The sequence below is a fragment of the Corvus moneduloides genome, unplaced genomic scaffold (assembly GCF_009650955.1).
Source record: "Corvus moneduloides isolate bCorMon1 unplaced genomic scaffold, bCorMon1.pri scaffold_111_arrow_ctg1, whole genome shotgun sequence".
NCBI lineage: Eukaryota > Metazoa > Chordata > Aves > Passeriformes > Corvidae > Corvus > Corvus moneduloides.
This window is the reverse complement of record NW_022436878.1, coordinates 113,568-135,757: the sequence shown is the minus strand read 5'-3', so window position 1 is coordinate 135,757 and position 22,190 is coordinate 113,568. Positions and strand designations below refer to the sequence as shown.

Genomic DNA, 22,190 nt, shown 5'->3' with positions numbered 1-22,190 from the left:
TTTTTGGGGTGGATTTTGGGGTTGTTTTTAGGGGGATTTGGGTGGATTTTGGGGTGGATTTGGGGTTTTTGGGGTGGATTTGGGGGTTTTTGGGATGGATTTGGGGGTTTTTGGGTGGATTTGGGGGTTTTTGGGATGGATTTGGGGTTTTTGGGTCCCTCACCTCCTCAGACAGGAAGGCCGTGTTTGGGGTGGATTTTGGGGTGGATTTGGGGGTTTTTGGGCCCCTCACCTCCTCACACAGGAAGGCCGTGTTTGGGGTGGATTTGGGGGTTTTTGGGGTGGATTTGGGGGTTTTTGGGCCCCTCACCTCCTCAGACAGGAAGGCCGGCTCCCCCATGGCGGCGTTGGCGCAGGGCCCGATGTTGAGGATGCTGTCGCACACCTGGGGACAGGGAGAGGGACCCAGAGGTGACACCCAGGGACACCCAGGGGACACCCCAGGGGACACCCCAGGGACACCCCAGGGACACCCCAGGGACACCCAGGGGACCGTACCTCGAAGGAGTAGGTGGCCAGCTGGGTGCCCGAGGCCGCCTCGCTCCCGTACACCTCAATCTCGTCCACCTCGTCCTGAGCCTGCGGCTTCCCCCCTGCGGGACAGGGGCGCTCCTGTCACCCAGGGACACCCAAGGACACCCAGGGACACCCCAGGGACACCCACTGTCACTGACACCCACTGACACCCACTGACACCCACTGACACCCACTGACACTGACACCCACTGTCACCCACTGTCACCCACTGACACTGACACCCACTGACATTGACACTGTCACCCACTGACACCCACTGTCACCCACTGACACCCACTGACACCCACTGACACCCACTGTCACCCACTGACACTGACACCCACTGACACCCACTGACACCCACTGACACTGTCACTGTCACCCACTGACACCCACTGACACCCACTGACACTGACACCCACTGACACTGACACCCACTGTCACCCACTGTCACCCACTGACACTGACACCCACTGACACCCACTGTCACCCACTGACACTGTCACTGTCACCCACTGACACCCACTGACACCCACTGACACCCACTGTCACCCACTGACACCCACTGACACCCACTGTCACCCACTGACACCCACTGACACTGACACCCACTGACACTGACACCCACTGTCACCCACTGTCACCCACTGACACTGACACCCACTGACACCCACTGTCACCCACTGACACTGTCACTGTCACCCACTGACACCCACTGACACCCACTGTCACCCACTGACACTGACACCCACTGACACCCACTGACACCCACTGTCACCCACTGACACCCACTGACACTGACACCCACTGACACCCACTGACACTGACACCCACTGTCACCCACTGACACCCACTGTCACCCACTGACACCCACTGTCACCCACTGACACTGTCACTGTCACCCACTGACACCCACTGACACTGTCACTGTCACCCGCTGACACCCACTGACACCCACTGACACTGACACCGACACCCACTGTCACCCACTGACACTGTCACCCACTGACACCCACTGTCACCCACTGACACTGACACCCACTGACACCCACTGACACCCACTGTCACCCACTGTCACCCACTGACACTGACACCCACTGACACCCACTGACACCCACTGTCACCCACTGTCACCCACTGACACTGACACCCACTGACACCCACTGTCACCCACTGTCACTGTCACCCACTGACACCCACTGTCACCCACTGTCACTGTCACCCACTGACACCCACTGACACCCACTGTCACCCACTGACACTGACACCCACTGACACCCACTGACACCCACTGACACCCACTGACACCCACTGACACCCACTGTCACCCACTGACACTGACACCCACTGACACCCACTGACACCCACTGACACTGACACCCATTGACACCCACTGACACCCACTGACACTGACACCCACTGACACCCACTGACACCCACTGTCACCCACTGACACTGACACCCACTGACACCCACTGACACCCACTGTCACCCACTGACACTGACACCCACTGACACCCACTGACACTGACACTGACACTGACACCCACTGACACCCACTGTCACCCACTGTCACTGACACCCACTGACACCCACTGACACTGACACCCACTGACACTGACACCCACTGTCACCCACTGTCACTGACACCCACTGACACTGACACCCACTGTCACCCACTGACACTGACACCCACTGACACTGACACCCACTGTCACCCACTGTCACCCACTGTCACCCACTGACACTGACACCCACTGACACCCACTGACACCCACTGACACTGACACCCACTGTCACCCACTGTCACCCACTGACACTGACACCCACTGACACCCACTGTCACCCACTGTCACCCACTGACACCCACTGTCACCCACTGACACTGACACCCACTGTCACCCACTGACACCCACTGTCACCCACTGACACCCACTGTCACCCACTGACACTGACACCCACTGACACCCACTGTCACCCACTGTCACTGACACCCACTGACACCCACTGACACTGACACCCACTGACACCCACTGACACCCACTGTCACCCACTGTCACTGACACCCACTGACACCCACTGACACTGTCACTGTCACCCGCTGACACCCACTGACACCCACTGACACTGACACCCACTGTCACCCACTGACACTGACACCCACTGACACTGACACCCACTGTCACCCACTGTCACTGTCACCCACTGACACCCACTGACACCCACTGTCACCCACTGACACTGACACCCACTGACACCCACTGTCACCCACTGACACTGACACCCACTGACACCCACTGTCACCCACTGTCACCCACTGTCACTGTCACCCACTGACACCCACTGTCACCCACTGTCACTGTCACCCACTGACACCCTCTGTCACCCACTGTCACCCACTGTCACTGACACCCACTGACACTGACACCCACTGTCACCCACTGACACTGACACCCACTGACACTGACACCCACTGTCACCCACTGTCACCCACTGTCACCCACTGTCACCCACTGACACTGACACCCACTGACACCCACTGACACCCACTGACACCCACTGACACTGACACCCACTGACACCCACTGTCACCCACTGACACCCACTGACACCCACTGTCACCCACTGACACTGACACCCACTGTCACCCACTGACACCCACTGTCACCCACTGACACTGACACCCACTGACACCCACTGTCACCCACTGTCACTGTCACCCACTGACACCCACTGACACTGACACCCACTGACACCCACTGTCACCCACTGTCACCCACTGTCACCCACTGTCACCCACTGACACTGTCACCCACTGACACTGACACCCACTGACACCCACTGTCACTGACACCCACTGACACCCACTGTCACTGACACCCACTGACACCCACTGACACCCACTGACACTGACACCCACTGACACCCACTGTCACCCACTGTCACCCACTGACACTGACACCCACTGTCACCCACTGACACCCACTGTCACCCACTGACACTGACACCCACTGACACCCACTGTCACCCACTGTCACTGTCACCCACTGACACCCACTGACACCCACTGTCACCCACTGACACCCACTGTCACCCACTGACACTGACACCCACTGACACCCACTGTCACCCACTGTCACTGTCACCCACTGACACCCACTGACACCCACTGTCACCCACTGTCACTGACACCCACTGACACCCACTGACACCCACTGTCACCCACTGTCACTGACACCCACTGACACTGACACCCACTGTCACCCACTGACACTGACACCCACTGACACTGACACCCACTGTCACCCACTGTCACCCACTGTCACCCACTGTCACCCACTGACACTGACACCCACTGACACCCACTGACACCCACTGACACCCACTGACACTGACACCCACTGTCACCCACTGTCACCCACTGACACTGACACCCACTGACACCCACTGTCACCCACTGTCACCCACTGACACCCACTGTCACCCACTGACACTGACACCCACTGTCACCCACTGTCACCCACTGACACTGACACCCACTGACACTGTCACTGACACTGACACCCACTGTCACCCACTGACACTGACACCCACTGACACCCACTGACACTGACACCCACTGACACCCACTGACACCCACTGACACTGACACCCACTGACACCCACTGACACCCACTGACACTGACACTGACACCCACTGACACTGACACCCACTGACACTGACACCCACTGACACCCACTGACACCCACTGACACTGACACTGACACCCACTGACACTGACACCCACTGACACCCACTGTCACCCACTGTCACCCACTGACACTGACACCCACTGACACTGACACCCACTGTCACCCACTGACACCCACTGACACCCACTGACACCCACTGACACCCACTGACACCCACTGACACTGACACCCACTGTCACCCACTGACACTGACACCCACTGACACCCACTGACACCCACTGACACCCACTGACACCCACTGACACTGACACCCACTGACACCCACTGACACCCACTGACACTGACACCCACTGACACTGACACCCACTGACACCCACTGACACCCACTGACACTGACACTGACACCCACTGACACTGACACCCACTGACACCCACTGACACCCACTGACACTGTCACCCACTGACACTGACACCCACTGACACCCACTGACACCCACTGACACTGACACTGACACCCACTGACACTGACACCCACTGACACCCACTGACACCCACTGACACCCACTGACACTGACACCCACTGACACTGACACCCACTGACACCCACTGACACCCACTGACACTGACACTGACACCCACTGACACCCACTGACACCCACTGACACCCACTGACACCCACTGACACTGACACCCACTGACACCCACTGTCACCCACTGTCACCCACCTGCCCACGGCCCCGAGGGCTCCGAGCGCTTCTTCTTCACCGGGGGCTCCTCCTGGGGGGCACAGGGAGGGTTTGGGGTCCCCAGAAAGGTTTGGGGTCCCCAGGAGGGGATTTTGGGGTCCCCAGGAGGGGATCTGGGGTCCCCAGGAGGGTTTGGGCGGCCCGGGAGGGGATTTGGGGTCCCTGGAAGGGGATTTGGGGTCCCCAGGGTGGGATTTTGGGCTTCTTGGGAGGGTTTGGGCTCCCCAGGAGAGGTTTTGGGGTCCCTGGGAGGGTTTGGGGTCTTTGGGAAGGGATTTTGGGGTCCCCCCAGGAGGATTTGAGGTCCTGGGGAGGGGATTTTGGGATCCCCTCAAGGGTTTGGGGTCCCTGGGAGGGGATTTGGGCTCCCCCAGGTGGATTTTGGGCTCCCCAGGTTCATTTCAGGGTCCCCCAGGTGGATTTTGAGCCTCCCAGGTTCATTTCGGGGCCCCCCAGGTGAATTTTGGGTCCCCCAGGTGAATTTTGGGCTCCCCAGGTTCATTTCGGGGCCCCCCAGGTGAATTTTGGGTCCCCCACGTGAATTTTGGGCCTCCCAGGTTCGTTTCGGGGCCCCCCAGGTGGATTTTGGGCTCCCCAGGTTCATTTCGGGGCCCCCCAGGTGGATTTTGGGCTCCCCAGGTTCGTTTCAGGGCTCCCCAGGTTCATTTTGGGCTCCCCCAGGTTCATTTTGGGCTCCCCAGGTGGATTTTGGGCTCCCCAGGTTCATTTCGGGGCTCCCCAGGTTCATTTCGGGGCTCCCCAGGTTCATTTCGGGGCTCCCCAGGTGGATTTTGGGCTCCCCAGGTGGATTTTGGGCTCCCCAGGTTCATTTCAGGGTCCCCCAGGTGAATTTTGAGCCTCCCAGGTTCATTTCGGGGCCCCCCAGGTGAATTTTGGGTCCCCCAGGTGAATTTTGAGCCTCCCAGGTTCATTTCGGGCTCCTCCAGGTGGATTTTGGGCTCCCCACGTCCATTTCGGGCTCCCCCAGGTGAATTTTGGGTCCCCCAGGTGAATTTTGAGCCTCCCAGGTTCATTTCGGGCTCCCCCAGGTGGATTTTGGGCTCCCCACGTCCATTTCGGGCTCCCCCAGGTGAATTTTGGGTCCCCCAGGTTCATTTCGGGCTCCCCCAGGTGGATTTCGGGCTCCCCCAGGTGGATTTCGGGCTCCCCCGGGACGATTTTGGGGGCTTACCTGCCTGTCAGGCCCCTCCTTGGCCCCCCCGGCCGGGGGCTCCTGCAGCTTCTCCGTGTACCTGAGCAGCAGCGAGTTACCCAGGCGGGACCCCAGGAAGAGATAGCCCGGCTCCAGGGGCACCATCTGGGGACAGGGGGAGCACAGGTGTCCCCAAGGTGCCCCAAGGTGCCCCAGGGTGTCCCCAAGGTGCCCCAGGGTGTCCCCAGGGTGTCCTCAGGGTGCCCCAGGGTGTCCCCAGGGTGTCCCCAGGGTGCCCTGGATCCTTACGCAGGTGGTGAGCACGGAGGCGGCCGCTTTGTCGAAGTGGAAGGAGCGCACGGAGCGCATCCCATCCGTGATCAGCGTCAGCACGTAGCTGGGACACAAAGGGGACACGGGACCCTCAGGACACCCCAAAATCCATGGGAAACCCCCCAAAAATCCATGGAGACCCCCCAAAATCCATGGAGTCCCCCCAAAATCCATGGAGACCCCCCCTTGTCCCAGTGGAAGGAGGGGACAGAGCTCATCCCGTCCGTGATCAGCGTCAGCACGTAGCTGGGACACAAAGGGGACACGGGACCCTCAGGACACCCCAAAATCCATGGGAACCCCCCCAAAATCCATGGGAACCCCCAAAAAATCCTTGGGGACACCCCAAAATCCATGGAGACCCCCCCTTGTCCCAGTGGAAGGAGGGGACAGAGCTCATCCCGTCCGCGATCGGCACCAGGACACGGCTGGGGCACAAAGGGGGCAAGGGACCCTCAGGACACCCGAAAATCCATGGGAACCACCCCAAAATCCCTGGGAACCCCCAAAAAATCCTTGGGGACACCCCAAAATCCATGGAGACCCCCCCTTGTCCCAGTGGAAGGAGGGGACAGAGCTCATCCCGTCCGCGATCAGCACCAGGACACGGCTGGGGCACAAAGGGGGCAAGGGACCCTCAGGACACCCGAAAATCCCTGGGAACCACCCCAAAAATCCTTGGGAACCGCCCCAAATCCATGGGAAAACCCCCAAAATCCATGGGAACCACCCCAAAATCCATGGAGACCCCCCTTGTCCCAGTGGAAGGAGGGGACAGAGCTCATCCCGTCCCTGATCGGCACCAGGACACGGCTGGGGCACAAAGGGGGCAAGGGACCCTCAGGACACCCGAAAATCCCTGGGAAACACCCCAAAAATCCTTGGGAACCGCCCCAAATCCATGTGAAAACCCCCAAAATCCATGGAGACCCCCCAAAATCCATGGGAACCTCCCAAAATCCATGGAGACCCCCCTTGTCCCAGTGGAAGGAGCGCACGGAGCGCATCCCGTCCGTGATCAGCGTCAGCACGTAGCTGGGACACAAAGGGGACACGGGACCCTCAGGACACCCCAAAGTCCATGGAAAACTCCCCAAAAATCCATGGGAACCCCAAAAAATCCTTGGAGTCCCCCCAAAATCCATGGGAACCCCCCAAAATCCATGGAGACCCCCCCTTGTCCCAGTGCAAGGAGCGCATGGAGCGCATCCCGTCCGTGATCAGCGTCAGCACGTAGCTGGGACACAAAGGGGACACGGGACCCTCAGGACACCCCAAAATCCATGGGAACCCCCCCAAAATCCCTGGGAACCCCCAAAAAATCCTTGGGGACACCCCAAAATCCATGGAGACCCCCCCTTGTCCCAGTGGAAGGAGGGGACAGAGCTCATCCCGTCCGCGATCGGCACCAGAACACGGCTGGGGCACAAAGGGGGCAAGGGACCCTCAGGACACCCCAAAATCCATGGGAACCACCCCAAAAATCCTTGGGAACCGCCCCAAATCCATGGGAAAACCCCCAAAATCCATGGGAACCACCCCAAAATCCATGGAGACCCCCCTTGTCCCAGTGGAAGGAGGGGACAGAGCTCATCCCGTCCGCGATCGGCACCAGGACACGGCTGGGGCACAAAGGGGGCAAGGGACCCTCAGGACACCCCAAAATCCTTGGGAAACTCCCCAAAAATCCATGGGAACCCCAAAAAATCCTTGGAGTCCCCCCAAAATCCATGGGAACCCCCCAAAATCCATGGAGACCCCCCTTGTCCCAGTGGAAGGAGCGCACGGAGCGCATCCCGTCCGTGATCAGCGTCAGCACGTAGCTGGGACACAAAGGGGACACGGGACCCTCAGGACACCCCAAAATCCATGGGAACCCCCCCAAAATCCCTGGGAACCCCCAAAAAATCCTTGGGGACACCCCAAAATCCATGGAGACCCCCCCTTGTCCCAGTGGAAGGAGGGGACAGAGCTCATCCCGTCCGCGATCGGCACCAGGACACGGCTGGGGCACAAAGGGGGCAAGGGACCCTCAGGACACCCGAAAATCCCTGGGAACCACCCCAAAAATCCTTGGGAACCGCCCCAAATCCATGGGAAAACCCCCAAAATCCATGGGAACCACCCCAAAATCCATGGAGACCCCCCCTTGTCCCAGTGGAAGGAGGGGACAGAGCTCATCCCGTCCGTGATCAGCGTCAGCACGTAGCTGGGACACAAAGGGGACACGGGACCCTCAGGACACCCGAAAATCCATGGGAACCCCCCCAAAATCCCTGGGAACCCCCAAAAAATCCTTGGGGACACCCCAAAATCCATGGAGACCCCCCCTTGTCCCAGTGGAAGGAGGGGACAGAGCTCATCCCGTCCGCGATCAGCACCAGGACACGGCTGGGGCACAAAGGGGGCAAGGGACCCTCAGGACACCCGAAAATCCCTGGGAACCACCCCAAAAATCCTTGGGAACCGCCCCAAATCCATGGGAAAACCCCCAAAATCCATGGGAACCACCCCAAAATCCATGGAGACCCCCCTTGTCCCAGTGGAAGGAGGAGACAGAGCTCATCCCGTCCCTGATCGGCACCAGGACACGGCTGGGGCACAAAGGGGGCAAGGGACCCTCAGGACACCCCAAAATCCTTGGGAACCACCCCAAAAATCCTTGGGAACCGCCCCAAATCCATGGGAAAACCCCCAAAATCCATGGAGACACCCCAAAATCCATGGGAACCTCCCAAAATCCATGGAGACCCCCCTTGTCCCAGTGGAAGGAGCGCACGGAGCGCATCCCGTCCGTGATCAGCGTCAGCACGTAGCTGGGACACAAAGGGGACACGGGACCCTCAGGACACCCCAAAATCCATGGGAAACCCCCCAAAAATCCATGGAGACACCCCAAAATCCATGGAGACCCCCCAAAATCCATGGAGACCCCCCCTTGTCCCAGTGGAAGGAGGGGACAGAGCTCATCCCATCCCCGATCAGCGCCAGGACACGGCTGGGACAGGGGGGTGGCACCTCGGGGGGGGGTGACAGGACACCCCAAAATCCTTGGGGAACCCCCCCAAAATCCCTGGAGACCCCCCCAGCCCCCCCCGGACTCACATCTCACCCCCCTTGAGCGAGATGACCATCTTGTCGTAGGAGATGAAGGTGGCCTGGGCACAGTCCAAGGTCATCCTCACGCCCTCCTGGATCCCTGGGGACAGGGAGGGGGACGGTCAGAGATGGGGACGGGGACAGGGACGGGGACAGGGACGGGGACGGTCAGAGATGGGGACGGGGACAGGGACGGGGACAGGGATGGGGACGGGACAGTCAGAGATGGGGACGGGGACGGGGACGGGGATGGGGACAGGGGACGGTCAGAGATGGGGACGGGGACGGGGACAGGGACGGGGATGGTCAGAGATGGGGACGGGGATGGGGACAGGGATGGGGATGGGGACGGGGACGGTCAGAGATGGGGACGGGGACAGGGACGGGGACGGGGACGGGGACGGTCAGAGATGGGGACGGGGACGGGGATGGGGACAGGGACGGGGACGGTCAGAGATGGGGACGGGGATGGGGACAGGGGACGGTCAGAGATGGGGACGGGGACGGGGACAGGGATGGGGACAGGGGACAGTCAGAGATGGGGACGGGGACGGGGATGGGGACAGGGGACGGTCAGAGATGGGGACGGGGATGGGGACGGGGATGGGGACAGGGGACAGTCAGAGATGGGGACGGGGACGGGGATGGGGACAGGGACGGGGACGGTCAGAGATGGGGACGGGGATGGGGACAGGGGACGGTCAGAGATGGGGACGGGGATGGGGACGGGGATGGGGACAGGGACGGGGATGGTCAGAGATGGGGACGGGGATGGGGACAGGGACGGGGACGGTCAGAGATGGGGACGGGGACAGGGACGGGGACAGGGACGGGGACGGTCAGAGATGGGGACGGGGACGGGGACAGGGATGGGGACAGGGGACAGTCAGAGATGGGGACGGGGATGGGGACAGGGACGGTCAGAGATGGGGACGGGGACGGGGATGGGGACGGGGATGGGGACAGGGACGGGGATGGTCAGAGATGGGGACGGGGATGGGGACAGGGATGGGGATGGGGACGGGGACGGTCAGAGATGGGGACGGGGACAGGGACGGGGACAGGGACGGGGACAGGGACGGGGACAGGGACGGGGACGGTCAGAGATGGGGACGGGGACGGGGACAGGGACGGGGACGGTCAGAGATGGGGACGGGGACAGGGACGGGGACAGGGACGGGGACGGTCAGAGATGGGGACGGGGACGGGGACAGGGATGGGGACAGGGGACAGTCAGAGATGGGGACGGGGATGGGGACAGGGATGGGGACAGGGGACGGTCAGAGATGGGGACGGGGACGGGGACGGGGATGGGGACAGGGATGGGGACAGGGGACGGTCAGAGATGGGGATGGGGACGGGGACGGGGATGGGGACAGGGGACAGTCAGAGATGGGGACGGGGACGGGGACAGGGATGGGGACAGGGGACGGTCAGAGATGGGGATGGGGACGGGGACAGGGATGGGGACAGGGGACAGTCAGAGATGGGGACGGGGACGGGGATGGGGACAGGGGACGGTCAGAGATGGGGATGGGGACAGGGATGGGGACAGGGGACAGTCAGAGATGGGGACGGGGACGGGGACAGGGATGGGGACAGGGGACAGTCAGAGATGGGGATGGGGACAGGGATGGGGACAGGGGACAGTCAGAGATGGGGACGGGGACGGGGACAGGGATGGGGACAGGGGACAGTCAGAGATGGGGACGGGGACGGGGACAGGGATGGGGACAGGGGACGGTCAGAGATGGGGATGGGGACAGGGATGGGGATGGGGACGGGGACGGTCAGAGATGGGGATGGGGACGGGGACAGGGATGGGGACAGGGGACAGTCAGAGATGGGGACGGGGACGGGGACAGGGATGGGGACGGGGACGGTCAGAGATGGGGACGGGGACGGGGACGGGGATGGGGACAGGGGACAGTCAGAGATGGGGATGGGGACGGGGACAGGGATGGGGACAGGGGACGGTCAGAGATGGGGATGGGGACAGGGATGGGGACAGGGGACAGTCAGAGATGGGGACGGGGACGGGGACAGGGATGGGGACAGGGGACGGTCAGAGATGGGGATGGGGACAGGGATGGGGACAGGGGACAGTCAGAGATGGGGACGGGGACGGGGACAGGGATGGGGACAGGGGACAGTCAGAGATGGGGACGGGGACAGGGACGGGGATGGGGACGGGGACGGTCAGAGATGGGGATGGGGACGGGGACAGGGATGGGGACAGGGGACAGTCAGAGATGGGGACGGGGACGGGGACAGGGATGGGGACAGGGGACAGTCAGAGATGGGGACGGGGACAGGGACGGTCAGAGATGGGGATGGGGATGGTCAGAGATGGGGATGGGGACAGGGACGGGGACAGGGACGGGGACGGTCAGAGATGGGGATGGGGACAGGGACGGGGATGGGGACAGGGGACAGTCAGAGATGGGGACGGGGACGGGGACAGGGATGGGGACGGGGACGGTCAGAGATGGGGACGGGGACAGGGACGGGGATAGGGGACAGTCAGAGATGGGGACGGGGACGGTCAGAGATGGGGACGGGGACAGGGACGGGGATAGGGGACAGGGCGGGGACAGGGATGGGGACAGGGACAGGGGACAGGGATTGGGACAGGGGACGGTCAGAGATGGGGACGGGGACGGGGACAGGGATGGGGACAGGGGACAGTCAGAGATGGGGATGGGGACAGGGACGGGGACAGGGACGGGGACGGTCAGAGATGGGGATGGGGACAGGGACGGGGATGGGGACAGGGACGGGGATAGGGGACAGGGCGGGGACAGGGATGGGGACAGGGACAGGGGACAGGTGACAGAGATGGGGATGGGGACGGGGATGGGGACAGTCACAGCCAAGGACGGGGACAGGGGACAGGGACAGGGGACAGAGATGGGGACAGGGACAGGGGACAGGTGACAGAGATAGGGACGGTCACAGCTGGGCACAGGGGCAGGGACGGGGACAGGGATGGAGACAGGGGGACGGGGACAGGGATGGGGACGGGGACAGGGACGGGGACAGAGGACAGGGACAGAGATGGGGACAGGACAGGGAACAGGGCAGGGACGGGGACAGGGACAGAGGACAGGGACAGTGGCGGAGATGGGGACGGGGATGGGGACATGGCAGGGATGGGGACAGGGATGGGGACAGGGGGCAAGGCAGGGACAGGACAGGGGAAAGGGATGGGGACAAGGATGGGGACACGGCAGGGACGGGGACATGGCAGGGATGGGGGCAGGGACAGGGCAGGGATGAGACAGGGACAGAGTTGGGGACAGGGCAGAGATGAGGACAGGGCAGGGAGAGAGACAGGGACAGGACAGGATAACAAAGGACAAGGAAAGCAAAAGAGGAGGAGGAAGATGAAGATGAGAAAGAGGAGGAGGAAGAGGAGGAGAACGAAGAGAAGGAAAAAGAGAGAGGAAAGGAGGAGGAGGAGGAAGAAGAGAAGGAGAAGGAGGAAGAGAAAAGAAAAACAAAAACCAGGAAGAGAAGGAAAATGAGAACGAGGAAGAGGAGGAAGAAGAGGAGGAAGAAAAGAAGGAGCAAGAGAAAGAGGAGGAGGAGGAGGCCACAGAAAGAGATGAGGAAGATGAAAGCAAAGAGGATGGAGGAGGAGAAAGAGAAGGAGGAAGAGGAGGATGAAGAGGAGGAAGAGGATGAGGAAGAGCAGGAGGAGGGCACGGAGATGAGAGCGACAGAGGACGGAGGAAGAAAAAGAAGATGAGGAAGACGATGAGAAAGAGAACGAGGAGGAGGAAGACGAGGATGAGAACAAGGAGGAGGAAGACGAGGATGAGAATGAGGAGGAGGAAGACGAGGATGACGAAGGTGAAGACGAGGGCGATGATGGGGGACGCAGACGGGGATGGTGAGGAAGACGACGACGAGGACGACGAGGGTGAGGCCGAAGACGTGGCTGACAAGGACAGGAGGATGAAGTGGGACGAAGAGGAGGAAGATGAAGACCAGAACGAGGAGGAGGAGGGGGAGGAAGGCCGCGGTCCCTCACGCAGCGGGAAGACGGTGGTGCCGCAGGTGAGGCTGTTGAGGGCCACCCCGTACGGGGGCACGCTCTGGTTCAGGTACAGCAGCGAGTTCACCGCGAAGATCACCACGCCGCCTGCGGACAGGGGACAGTGTCACCGTCACCATCACAGTCTCACTGTCACCATCACACTGTCACCATCACCATCACACCGTCATCAACACACCATCACCACGCCGCCTGCGGACAGGGGACACTGTCACTGTCACCATCACAGTGTCACTGTCACCATCACACTGTCATCAACGCACCATCACCATCACCACGCCACCTGCGGACAGGGGACACTGTCACCGTCACCATCAGTGTCACCATCACCATCACAGCGTCACCATCACCATCACACTGTCACCATCACACCGTCACCATCACACTGTCACCATCACACTGTCACCATCACACTGTCACCATCACCATCACACTGTCATCAACACACCATCACCACGTCGCCTGCGGACAGGGGACACTGTCACCGTCACCATCAGTGTCACCGTCACCATCACAGTGTCACCGTCACCATCACACTGTTATCAACACGCCATCACCATCACACTGTCACCATCACAGTGTCACCATCACCATTACACTGTCATCAACACACCATCACCATCACCACACCGCCTGCGGACAGGGGACAGTGTCACTGTCACCATCAGTGTCACCATTACACTGTCATCAACACACCATCACCATCACCACACCGCCTGCGGACAGGGGACAGTGTCACTGTCACCATCAGTGTCACCGTCACCATCACACTGTCACCATCACCATCACACCGTCACCATCACCATCACACCGTCATCAACGCACCAGCACCATCACACTGTCACCATCACCACGCCGCCTGCGGACAGGGGACACTGCCACCGTCACCATCAGTGTCACCGTCACCATCACAGTGTCACTGTCACCATCACACCGTCACCATCACACTGTCACCATCAAACTGTCACCATCACCATCACACTGTCACCATCACACTGTCACCATCATCATCATACTGTCACCATCACCACGCCGCCTGCAGACAGAGGACACTGTCACCGTCACCATCAGTGTCACCGTCACCATCACACGGTCACCATCACCATCACAGTGTCACCATCACACCATTACACCATCACCATCACACCATCACCATCACACTGTCACCATCACCAACACACTGTCACCATCACAGTGTCACCGTCACCATCACACTGTCACCATCACACTGTTACAGTCACCATCACAGTGTCACCATTACACCATCACCATTACACTGTCACCATCACACCATCACCATCACGTTGTCACCATCACACCGTCATCATCACACCGTCACCATCACACCGTCACCATCACCAACACACTGTCACCATCGCACCATCACACCGTCACCATCACACTGTCACCATCACCACGCCGCCTGCGGACAGAGGACACTGTCACTGTCACCATCACAGTGTCACCATCACATCACACTGTCACCATCACCATCACACTGTCGCCATCACCATCACACTGTCACCATCACCACACCGCCTGCGGACAGGGGACAGTGTCACCATCACACTGTCATCATCATCATCACACCGTCACCATCACACTGTCACCATCATCATCACAGTGTCACCGTCACCATCACACTGTCACCATCACACCGTCACCATCACCATCACACCGTCACCATCACCATCACACTGTCACCATCACCATCACACTGTCACCATCACCACGCCGCCTGCGGACAGGGGACACTGTCACCATCACCAACACACTATCACCATCACACCATCACACTGTCACCATCACACCATCACACTGTCACACTGTCACCATCACACCGTCACCATCACCATCACACTGTCACCATCACCATCACACTGTCACCATCACACCATCACACTGTCACACTGTCACCATCACACCGTCACCATCACCATCACACTGTCACCATCACCATCACACTGTCACCATCACCACACCGCCTGTGGACAGGGGACAGCGTCACCATCACCAACACACTATCACCATCACACCATCACACTGTCACCATCACCACACTGCCTGTGGACAGGGGGACACTGTCACCATCACCCTGTCACCATCACCCTGTCACCATCACACCGTCACCATCACCCTCACACTGTCACCATCACACCATCACCATCACACCATCACCATCAAACTGTCACCTTCACCATCACTGTTACTATCACGCTGTCACCATCACACCGTCACCATCACACCGTCACCATCACCACGCCTCCTGGGGACAGGGGGACACTGGGGACAGTGTCACTGCCACGGTCAGCGTCACCACCACCACACCACCCCCACACCATCACCACACCTCCTGGGGACACTGGGGCCATGGGGACATTGTCATTGTCACCGTACTGCCACCACCCTCCAGGATAAGAACAGCGTCATTGTCACAACCACCACACCCTCAGCACAAAGAAAATGTCACTGTCATTGTCACCATCACCACCACCACCACCGTCATCACCTCACTGTCACCACCACTGTCCCCACCCTGGCCCTGTCCCTGTCAGTGTCACTATGTCCCCGTCCCTGTGTCCCTGTCCCCGTCAGCATCACTGTGCCATTATCCCTGTCAGTGTGTCCCTGTCCCTGTGTCCCTGTCAGTGTCACTGTGTCACTGTCACTGTGCCATTGTCATTGTGTCCCTGTCAGTGCCACTGTGCCATTGTCACTGTGTCACTGTCCCTGTGTCCCTGTCCCTGTGTCACTGTCACTGTCACTGTGTCCTGTCAGCGTCACTGTGTCACTGTCACTGTGCCATTGTCATTGTGTCCCTGTCAGTGTCACTGTGCCATTGTCCCTGTGTCCCTGTCAGTGCCACTGTGTCACTGTCACTGTGCCATTGTCATTGTGTCCCTGTCAGTGCCACTGTGCCATTGTCCCTGTGTCCCTGTCCCTGTGTCCCTGTCAGTGCCACTGTGTCACTGTTACTGTGCCATTGTCATTGTGTCCCTGTCAGTGTCCCTGTGCCATTGTCACTGTCCCTGTGTCCCTGTCCCTGTCAGTGTCCCTGTGCCATTGTCCCCACCCCTGTGTCCCTGTCCCTGTCAGTGTCCCTGTGCCATTGTCACTGTCCCTGTGTCCCTGTCCCTGTCAGTGTCCCTGTGCCATTGTCACTGTCCCTGTGTCCCTGTCCCCATCAGTGTCCCTGTGCCATTGTCACTGTCCCTGTGTCCCTGTCCCTGTGTCATTGTCACTGTCACTGTGGCCTGTCAGTGCCACTGTGCCATTGTCCCTGTGTCCCTGTCCCTGTGCCCCTGTCAGTGCCACTGTGTCACTGTCACTGTGCCATTGTCATTGTGTCCCTGTCAGTGTCACTGTGCCATTGTCATTGTGTCCCTGTCAGTGCCACTGTGCCATTGTCACTGTCACTGCCCCTGTGCCATTGTCCCCGCCCCTGTGTCCCTGTCCCTGTCAGTGTCCCTGTGCCATTGTCACTGTCCCTGTGTCCCTGTCCCTGTCAGTGTCCCTGTGCCATTGTCCCCGCCCCTGTGTCCCTGTCCCTGTCAGTGTCCCTGTGCCATTGTCCCCGCCCCTGTGTCCCTGTCCCTGTCAGTGCCACTGTGCCATTGTCCCCGTCCCTGTGTCCCTGTCCCTGTCAGTGTCCCTGTGCCATTGTCCCCGCCCCTGTGTCCCTGTCCCTGTCAGTGTCACTGTGCCATTGTCACTGTCTCTGTGTCCCTGTCCCTGTCAGTGTCACTGTGCCATTGTCACTGTCCCTGTGTCCCTGTCCCTGTCAGTGTCCCTGCCCCTGTGTCCCTGTTCCCATCAGTGTCACTGTCCCCATCAGTGTCACTGCATCCCCACCCCCGTGTCCCCCCTGTCCCCGTCACTGACCGATGGGTTTGGGGACGGCCAGAGACCCCGTCACTGTGTCCCTGTCACTGTGTCCCCATCCCTGTCCCTGTGTCCCCGTGTCCCCCCTGTCCCCGTCACTGACCGATGGGTTTGGGGACGGGCAGGGCCTGGGTGCAGTCGAAGGGCAGCGAGCTCAGTGACCAGATGACTGGGTGGACGCGCTGCAGGATGTTCAGCGAGATGGCCACGATGCTGCACGTGTCCTGTCGCACCGCCACCCGCCTGTGGGGACACCCCAGTGTCACCCCAGTGTCACCCCAGTGTCACCTGGGGGGCACAGAGTGACCCTGACCCCCACACGTGTCCTGTGGCACCGCCACCCGCCTGTGGGGACACCCCAGTGTCACCCCAGTGTCACCTGGGGGGCACAGAGTGACCCTGACCCCCCAGCCCTGTCACCCCTTTGGGGACACCCCAATGTCCCCCGGGGTGACCGACTGACCCTGACCCCCCCGGGGCTCATCTCTCGGCGTTGGGGGTCTCCAAGGCGAGGTGTCCCCAGTGCCACCCCCTGCCCAGGCAGTGCCACCCCCAAATCCAGCAGTGACCCCCCGGCCTGTCCCTTGTGTCCCCCCCAAGCTCACTGACACCCCCAAACTGGGCAGTGACCCCCCCTGGACTGGGAGCCTCCAGTCCCTGCTGGGACCCCCCAAAACGGACCCGGGCCAGGTCTGGTTGGGCTCGAAGAGGATGAGCAGCGTGGGCTCGTAGTAGCCGTGCAGGAACTGCAGGGGCTGGGAGCCCCAAAACCCCCAAAAACTCCCTAAAACTCCCTGAAACTCCCCTAAAACTCCCTAAAACTCCCCAAAAACTCCTCAAAACCCCTAAAAAACCCCAAAATGGACCCGGGCCACGTCTGGTTGGGCTCGAAGTGGATGAGCAGCGTGGGCTCGTAGTAGCCGTGCAGGAACTGCAGGGGCTGGGACCCCCAAAACCCCCAAAAACTCCCAAAAACTCCCCTAAAACTCCCCTAAAACTCCCCAAAAACTCCCCTAAAACTCCCCAAAAACCCCTAAAAACCCCAAAACGGACCCGGGCCAGGTCTGGTTGGGCTCGAAGAGGATGAGCAGGGTGGGCTCGTAGTAGCCATGCAGGAACTGCAGGGGCTGGGACCCCCAAAACCCCCCAAAAACTCCCTAAAACTCCCCTAAAACTCCCTGAAACTCCCCTAAAACTCCCTAAAACTCCCCAAAAACTCCTCAAAACCCCTAAAAAACCCCAAAACGGACCCGGGCCACGTCTGGTTGGGCTCGAAGAGGATGAGCAGCGTGGGCTCGTAGTAGCCGTGCAGGAACTGCAGGGGCTGGGAGCCCCAAAAACTCCCTAAAACACCCCAAAAACTCCCTGAAACCCCCCTAAAACGCCCCTAAAACTCCCAAAAACTCCTCAAAACCCCTAAAAAACCCCAAAACGGACCCGGGCCAGGTCTGGTTGGGCTCGAAGAGGATGAGCAGCGTGGGCTCGTAGTAGCCGTGCAGGAACTGCAGGGGCTGGGACCCCCAAAAACCCCCCAAAAACTCCCTAAAACCCCCCTAAAACTCCCTAAAACTCCCCAAAACTCCCCAAAAACCCCTAAAAAACCCCAAAACGGACCCGGGCCAGGTCTGGTTGGGCTCGAAGAGGATGAGCAGCGTGGGCTCGTAGTAGCCGTGCAGGAACTGCAGGGGCTGGGACCCCCAAAAACACCCTAAAACACCCCAAAAACTCCCTAAAACTCCCCTAAAACTCCCCAAAAACTCCCTAAAACTCCTCAAAACCCCTAAAAAACGCCAAAACGGACCCGGGCCAGGTCTGGTTGGGCTCGAAGAGGATGAGCAGCGTGGGCTCGTAGTAGCCATGCAGGAACTGCAGGGGCTGGGAGCACCAAAACCCCCAAAAACTCCCCAAAAACTCCCTGAAACTCCCCAAAAACTCCTCAAAACCCCTAAAAAACCCCAAAACGGACCCGGGCCAGGTCTGGTTGGGCTCGAAGAGGATGAGCAGCGTGGGCTCGTAGTAGCCGTGCAGGAACTGCAGGGGCTGGGACCCCCAAAACCCAACAAAAACTCCCTAAAACCCCCCTAAAACTCCCTAAAACTCCCCAAAAACTCCTCAAAACCCCTAAAAAACCCCAAAACGGACCCGGGCCAGGTCTGGTTGGGCTCGAAGAGGATGAGCAGCGTGGGCTCGTAGTAGCCGTGCAGGAACTGCAGGGGCTGGGACCCCCAAAAACACCCTAAAACACCCCAAAAACTCCCTGAAACCCCCCAAAAACTCCCTAAAACTCCCCAAAACTCCCCAAAAACCCCTAAAAAACCCCAAAACGGACCCGGGCCAGGTCTGGTTGGGCTCGAAGAGGATGAGCAGCGTGGGCTCGTAGTAGCCGTGCAGGAACTGCAGGGGCTGGGACCCCCAAAACCCAACAAAAACTCCCTAAAACTCCCCTAAAACTCCCTGAAACTCCCCAAAAACTCCTCAAAACCCCTAAAAAACCCCAAAACGGACCCGGGCCAGGTCTGGTTGGGCTCGAAGAGGATGAGCAGGGTGGGCTCGTAGTAGCCGTGCAGGAACTGCAGGGGCTGGGAGCCCCAAAACCCAACAAAAACTCCCTAAAACTCCCCAAAATCTCCCAAAAACTCCCAAAAAACTCCCCAAAAACTCCCCAAAATGCCCCAAAACGGACCCGGGCCAGGTCTGGTTGGGCTCGAAGAGGATGAGCAGGGTGGGCTCGTAGTAGCCGTGCAGGAACTGCAGGGGCTGGGAGCCCCAAAACCCAACAAAAACTCCCTAAAACTCCCCTAAAACTCCCTGAAACCCCCCTAAAACTCCCTGAAACTCCCCTAAAACTCCTCAAAACCCCTAAAAAACCCCAAAATGGACCCGGGCCAGGTCTGGTTGGGCTCGAAGTGGATGAGCAGGGAGGGCTCGTAGTAGCCGTGCAGGAACTGCAGGGGCTGGGACCCCCAAAACCCCCCAAAACTCCCTAAAACTCCCCTAAAACTCCCTGAAACTCCCCAAAAACTCCTCAAAACCCCTAAAAAACCCCAAAACGGACCCGGGCCAGGTCTGGTTGGGCTCGAAGAGGATGAGCAGGGTGGGCTCGTAGTAGCCGTGCAGGAACTGCAGGGGCTGGGACCCCCAAAACCCAACAAAAACTCCCTAAAACCCCACGAAAACTCCCAAAAACTCCCCTAAAACTCCTCAAAACTCCTCAAAACCCCTAAAAAACCCCAAAACGGACCCGGGCCAGGTCTGGTTGGGCTCGAAGAGGATGAGCAGCGTGGGCTCGTAGTAGCCGTGCAGGAACTGCATGTCGATGATGTTGAGCAGTTTCTCGTCCAGCTCGCGCACGTCGATGATGTAGCTGGGCAGGAAACTCGACTTCTGCCTGCGGGAATGGGGGGGTTTGGGGGCTCAGGGGGGCTCAGGGGGGCTCAGGGGGGGCTCAGGGGGACTCGGGGGGGCTCAGGAGGGTTCAGGGGGGGCTCAGGGGGGTTCAGGGGGGCTCAGGGGGGGCTCAGGGGGGGCTCAGGGGGGCTCAGGGGGCTCAGGGGGGTTCAGGGGGGGCTCAGGGGGGGCTCAGGGGGGGCTCAGGGGGGTTCAGGGGGGGCTCAGGGGGGCTCAGGGGGGCTCAGGGGGGCTCAGGGGGGGCTCAGGGGTATTTCAGGGGGGCTCAGGGGGGCTCAGGGGGGTTCAGGGGGGTTCAGGGGGGCTCAGGGGGGCTCAGGGGGGGCTCAGGGGGGGCTCAGGGGGGCTCAGGGGGGTTCAGGGGGGTTCAGGGGGGGCTCAGGGGGGGCTCAGGGGGGCTCAGGGGGGTTCAGGGGGGGCTCAGGGGGGCTCAGGGGGGGTTCAGGGGGCTCGAGGGGGGTTCAGGGGGGCTCAGGGGGGGCTCAGGGGGGTTCAGGGGGGCTCAGGGGGGCTCAGGGGGGATTTTGGGGGGCTCAGGGGGGGCTCAGGGGGGGCTCAGGGGGCTCAGGGGGGGCTCAGGGGGGCTCAGGGGGGGCTCAGGGGGGCTCAGGGGGGCTCAGGGGGGCTCAGGGGGGGCTCAGGGGCGCTCAGGGGTCTTTCAGGGGGCTCAGAAGCGCTCAGGGGTCTTTCAGGGGGCTCAGGGGTCTTTCAGGGGGCTCAGGGGGGGCTCAGGGGGGCTCAGGGGGGCTCAGGGCTATTTCAGGGGGCTCAGGGGGGCTCAGGGGGGGCTCAGGGCTATTTCAGGGGGCTCAGGGGTCTTTCAGGGGGCTCGGGGGGGCTCAGGGGGGGCTCAGGGGGGGCTCGGGGGGGCTCAGGGGGGGCTCAGGGGGCTCAGGGGGGGCTCAGGGGGCTCAGGGGGGCTCAGGGGGGGCTCAGGGGTCTTTCAGGGGGGCTCAGGGGTCTTTCAGGGGGCTCAGGGGGGGCTCAGGGGTATTTCAGGGGGCTCAGGGGGGCTCAGGGCTATTTCAGGGGGCTCAGGGGTCTTTCAGGGGGCTCAGGGGGGGCTCAGGGGGGCTCAGGGGGGCTCAGGGGTCTTTCAGGGGGCTCAGGGGGGCTCAGGGGGGCTCAGGGGTCTTTCAGGGGGGCTCAGGGGTCTTTCAGGGGGCTCAGGGGGGGCTCAGGGGGGCTCAGGGGGGGCTCAGGGGGGCTCAGGGGTCTTTCAGGGGGCTCAGAAGCGCTCAGGGGTCTTTCAGGGGGCTCAGGGGTCTTTCAGGGGGCTCAGGGGGGGCTCAGGGGTATT

General features: G+C 60.8%; 1 protein-coding gene across 1 annotated transcript in view; it reads right to left on the bottom strand.

Moving 5' to 3' along the window:
* Positions 1-145: 145 nt before the first annotated feature.
* Positions 146-22,190, bottom strand: part of LOC116438770 (cleavage and polyadenylation specificity factor subunit 1-like) — a gene marked incomplete at its 3' end in the record, with an annotated part of 37,386 nt that continues 15,341 nt past the window's right edge. The window contains exons 6-14 of the mRNA XM_032097774.1: positions 20,724-20,870; positions 17,586-17,725; positions 13,577-13,687; positions 9,547-9,640; positions 6,418-6,505; positions 6,148-6,273; positions 4,935-4,986; positions 499-593; positions 146-385 (exon numbers count right to left, since the gene is read on the bottom strand). Of these exons, the coding sequence (XP_031953665.1) occupies positions 146-385; positions 499-593; positions 4,935-4,986; positions 6,148-6,273; positions 6,418-6,505; positions 9,547-9,640; positions 13,577-13,687; positions 17,586-17,725; positions 20,724-20,870 (1,093 nt within the window). The remainder of the gene's footprint in view (positions 386-498; positions 594-4,934; positions 4,987-6,147; positions 6,274-6,417; positions 6,506-9,546; positions 9,641-13,576; positions 13,688-17,585; positions 17,726-20,723; positions 20,871-22,190) is intronic.